Source organism: Sinocyclocheilus anshuiensis, unplaced genomic scaffold, assembly GCF_001515605.1.
Source record: "Sinocyclocheilus anshuiensis isolate Anshui unplaced genomic scaffold, SAMN03320099.WGS_v1.1 scaffold528, whole genome shotgun sequence".
Taxonomy (NCBI): Eukaryota; Metazoa; Chordata; class Actinopteri; order Cypriniformes; family Cyprinidae; genus Sinocyclocheilus; species Sinocyclocheilus anshuiensis.
The window spans coordinates 5,791-11,024 of NW_015558590.1; the positions used below are offsets into that span (position 1 = coordinate 5,791).

General features: G+C 34.9%; 1 protein-coding gene across 2 annotated transcripts in view; it reads left to right on the top strand.

Moving 5' to 3' along the window:
• Positions 1–5,234, top strand: part of LOC107679969 (transcription factor PU.1-like) — an 18,197-nt gene that overhangs the window by 4,860 nt on the left and 8,103 nt on the right. For both annotated transcript variants that reach the window (XR_001633103.1, XM_016475703.1), the window contains exons 3-4: positions 470–642; positions 4,165–4,312. Coding sequence is in view for 1 of the 2 variants with exons in the window: in XM_016475703.1 (XP_016331189.1) it covers positions 470–642; positions 4,165–4,312 (321 nt within the window). In the remaining variant the exon portion in view is untranslated. The remainder of the gene's footprint in view (positions 1–469; positions 643–4,164; positions 4,313–5,234) is intronic.

Genomic DNA, 5,234 nt, shown 5'->3' on the forward strand with positions numbered 1-5,234 from the left:
GGCTGTCGCCGGCCAACGAGTTGGTGTTTTTTCAATGTATGCTTCAGACACGGGTCACGACGAGGCGTTCCCCATAGCGACCCCTAGAGGACGCAGTTCGAAGTTCCCATGAAAGGGAACTAAACTAAACTAAACTAAAATAAAATAAAATTAAATAAAATAAAATAAACAAAAATAAAGTAAAATAAAATTAAATTAAATTAAATTAAATTAAATACAAAAATTAAATAAACTAAAATAAGCTAGAAAAACTAAAATAAAATAAAATAAAATAAAATAAAATAAAATAAAATAAAATAAAAAACTAAACTAAACTAAACTAAACTAAACAAAAATAAACTAAACAAAAATTAAATAAAATAAACAAAAATAAAATTAAAATTAAATAAAATAAAAATACATTTCCATACAATTTCATACTTATTTTAAATTTAACTTCAGAATTTATTCTCCCTTTTTGTCATGCAAGAAAGTGGATGGGACTACACAAGTGTTCAAGGCCATCACAGTGAATTTGAGCCGCCTCAAGGAAACCATTTCACTGAGCTGCATCCCAGCACATACCGCTACGGAGACGTGGAGTCCTTCCATGCAGCCGTAGATTCAGGGATGGGAACATTTTTACCTGTCGTTCCTCCACAGGTTAGTCAGCAAACCTGTCTGTCTGTCTGTCTGTCTGTCTATCTATCTATCTATCTATCTGTCTGTCTGTCTGTCTATCATCTATCTATATGTCTGTCTGTCTGTCTGTCTGTCTATCATCTATCATATATCTGTCTGTCTGTCTATCTATCTATCTATCTATCTATCTGTCTGGCTGTGTATCTATCAATCTATCTATCTATCTATCTATCTGTGTATCTAATCTATCTATCTATCTATCTATCTATCTGTCTGTCTGTCTATCTGTCTGTCATCTATATGTCTGTCTGTCTGTCTGTCTGTCTATCATCTATCATATATCTGTCTGTCTGTCTATCTATCTATCTATCTATCTATCTGTCTGGCTGTGTATCTATCAATCTATCTATCTATCTATCTATCTGTGTATCTAATCTATCTATCTATCTATCTATCTATCTGTCTGTCTGTCTGTCTGTCTGTCTGTCTGTCTGTCTATCTGTTTGTCTTTCTATCTATCTATCTATCTATCTATCTATCTATCTATCTATCTATCTGTCTATCATCTATTTGTCTGTCTGTCTATCTGTCTATGAACTGATTAACTGTGGCCTTTCAACAGAAGTACAGAATTCATTATATTCTATTCAGTAAAATAAGAAAGATAATAAAGGTGTGCTCAATTTACTTTAGTTTTTAGTCTGCAGGAAAAATGTTCAGTTAGTAATATTGGTTCAGTGACTGTAATCAGAGGAAAGGTCTGAAAGAAAGAGAAAGAGAGATGGGCAGGATGTGAGCGGAGACAGACTGATTGCTCAACACTGTCTTTTCCTGACTAAAGACTGCTGCTGCTGCTGCTGCACACATTTACACAAGACCTGCGAGCCGAAGACAATCACAGTCAAGCCTCTGAATCTGATGCAAACTAGTAGTTTTGAATTTGCTAGAGTTTCAGCATTTGATATTTGAGCATACAGTTTCAGACATAAAGCAGCTCATCAACACATACACTGCCAGGAATAATTAAGCTCACCAAACCTGCGTTTATTTGATCAGAAATGCAGTAAAAGCAGTAACACTGTGAAGTATTGTTACAATTTAAAATATATGTTTTATATTTTAATATATTTTAAACTGCAATTTATTCCTGTGATGGCAAAACTTAATTTTCAGCATCCTCAGTGTCACATGATCCTTCAGAAATCATTCTAATATGTCAATTTGCTGCTAAAAAAAAAAGTATTATTATTATTATTATTATTAATATTAAAAATGGTTGTGCTGTCTAATATTTTTGTGGAAACTGAGATACCTTTTTTTTCAGATTCTTTGATTAATAAAAAATTAGATGAACAGCATTTATTTGAAATAGAAATAACATTATTATTATTATTATTATTATTATTATTATTATTATTATTATTATTATTATTATTATTATTATTATTATTATTATTATTATTATTATTATTATTATTATTATTATTATTATTATTATTATTATTATTATTATTATTATTATTATTATTATTATTATTATTATTATTATTATTATTATTATTATTATTATTATTATTATTATTATTATTATTATTTTCAATCTTACTTGCCCAGTAGTGTATCAGTTTCCACAAAAAAAAAAAAAACTTTTTAACATTGAAAATTATATGAAATGTTTCTTAATCAGCAAATCATCATATTAGAATGATTTCTGAAGGAGACTGGAGTAATGATGCTGAAAATTCAGCTTTGATCACAGAAATCAATTACATTTTTATCATATATTACAAAACGAACACGCACACACAAAATAAACACGTAATAAAATTAGGCTTCTCCATACAATTTAGCTTCCGTTTTTCTTAAACCACTTAAGCACAGACCCCGCCCACATACATTCTAATGATTTGATTGGTCATGTAAATCACAGTGTAATGCTTAAACCAACACTAACCTCTAACCCTAAGCCTATCATTGCCTCTACTTGTGTCTAGTTGTGGTCATGTCTCAATAGCTAAATGCTGTCTACGCTAATAATGTCAACGAAGTTCTAAATCCATTCGTATGGTTGTCGGAAGTATCGCAAGTGCATGCATTACAGAAATTAACCTGGGCTTCAGTTCACTGTCAGTGTCGAGTCGCATCCACTGTGGACAGTATCATTTATTATAATGGGTTCGCTTTGATTTTCTCACATTGTATTTTTTATATCATCTAAATGACAGTTGCTCATGCAGCACCAGGAGAAGTAGTGATTAAATGTGCATTTTTGCTCACTTACATCGAAACCAAGTGTAAATTAATATAAACGTTCATTTTAGATACACCCCTCCAAATATAATTCAGTAATAAACAGGCCATCTCTAAATGTGTTTGTGTCATTCTGCTGATAGAAATGAAACTCTGTGGTTCTCTGGGCTGATTTGGAAGCAAAACGTGATGCACACTTGATTTGTAAATCTGAGAGCACACCATTGTGTGTCCCTTTCTGTTGACACTGAGTTTTTCTACTTCCTCTTTCAATGTAAAGTAATTCTGTGGTTTCCACGTATTTGATATTTATACAAGATCATGCAAAACCAGCATTTTTTTATGCTTGAAAATAAGTGTGGGGGAATGTCCGATTGATACACTAATCACAAAACATCACCTGATCATTTGCATTTGTTTGATATTTTGCTTTATATTTTGCATTATCCAATATCCAGTGAAATTACAATTTAGACAACACAGACTCTTGACAGTTTGTAACTATTGCACACTTTAGCAAATTAATGCCAAATTCTCTAAAATCATGAAATCTCATTTGGACTAGGGGTGCAGTTTCACTATTCTTATTACAAATAATATATTTTTGACTGTTTTGAAAAACCTTTGACAAATTCATCTAAATTTGTATTATCTCATTGGTTCGTTTTCTATGCTCATGCCCACTGAGGGGTAGTTTTAGGGTACAAGCTCACGCTTTTTTATTTAAAAATGTCACGGTTTGGCAAACTGGTTGAAAATTCTTATGAATTCATACAATCTCATTTGTTGTTTTCGTATGACCTGCTCATGCCCCAATAAGGGTTATGTTTAGGCTGCAGGTTCATGCTTTTTTTTTTACTTAAAAATTGCATGTTTTTGTATGTTTTGGGAAACTGGTGACGAATTCATGTGAATTTGTACGTTTTCGTATGACCTGCTCAAGTCCCACTGAGGTTTAGGTTATGGATGCAGTCTGGGTGGAACAGGGGCTCAGCACTGTTACCTCACCGCGTGAAGGTCCCTGGTTTTGAGTCCCGACTGAGCCAGGTTTTACATGTTCTCTCCCCTTGTCAGGGGGTTTCCGCAGGGAGCTCTGGTTTCCCCTGCAGTCCAAACACATGCAGGTTAGGTGGATTAGATACAGTTAACAGCCATAGATGTGTCCTAATTCTGAGAACTTGGACCGAGTTGGGTGATAGTATTGATTGCTTTGATTGCATGGCTTCATGTTTTAGTATAAGGAGCCAGAAATGCGTTAAGGCAAGACTGATGATTATTGGTTTCTCTCTACAGTATACTTACATCCCCCACCCACTGTACCAGCGGTCCCCCGTCCCCCACTGCAGTACTGATGATGAGGACCCCGGGGGACGCAGTCCACCCTTTGAGGTGTCCGAGGGTGAGGAGGACAACGACAGACATCCAGGCATCTCCAGCTCAGGTGAGCTGTGAACATAAAGGTCTTGAGTCCAAGACCCTGTTTTCATGGTCTTGGTCTTGTCGTAAACTCAACTTACTTAGGTTTCGGCCTGGACTCAAATGAACTGGTCTTGACTGCTATAGCATAGTACAGTAGCACTCATATTATTTCTGTAGCATGATTTTTTACAAGCACTACCAAAAATATATGACCTCCAAGTTTTTACCTATAAACCTTCCAGAACGTCTGGCCCCTAAACTTCCATAATAAGGTAATACACAGCGGTTAACTAATGCTATCTAATACTAGGGGTGTAGCATTCATACCAAAAATTTTCGGTATGGGTCTTTTGGTTCGGTATGTAGCCTATGTTTCCTGAACAAATTAAATACAGCATAACCACTGCAATAAACGTAGCAATGTGCTAAAACCCCTCCCTGTTGAAAAAACCAGCATATGCTGGTTAGGTATGTTTTGACGCTGGGATGCTGGTTTAAGCTGGTCCTTTGCTGGTTTTAGCTGGTCCTTAACATACCTAACCAGCATATGCTGGTTTTTTCAACAGGGGTGGAACTTCATTTGAAACTTCAAGTTTTACATATTATTACTTTTGATAAGAAACAGAGTCTCGTCTTTCAAATTATGTCCATTTTTTAGTTAATTCAAACATTAAATGCCGTTTTGGCGCTCTTTGATGTGGCGTGACAGACTTCTCGTGTAACCGCTCAATCAGTGTTTCAACCACGGAAAGGCGTCATTAAAACGGCTTGTAAACAAATGTCGCGTAGCATTTAATTTACCTCAGGCAAGTCCTCATGTCTACAACTCGAGAAATTAAGTCCAGAGTAGGGCTGCACGATAAATCGCAGGCGATATTTAATGCGCATCTTGTCAGAAAGCCGGTTCTGTAATCAGCGGTAAATCTCCATCACCTGCGTGCTTT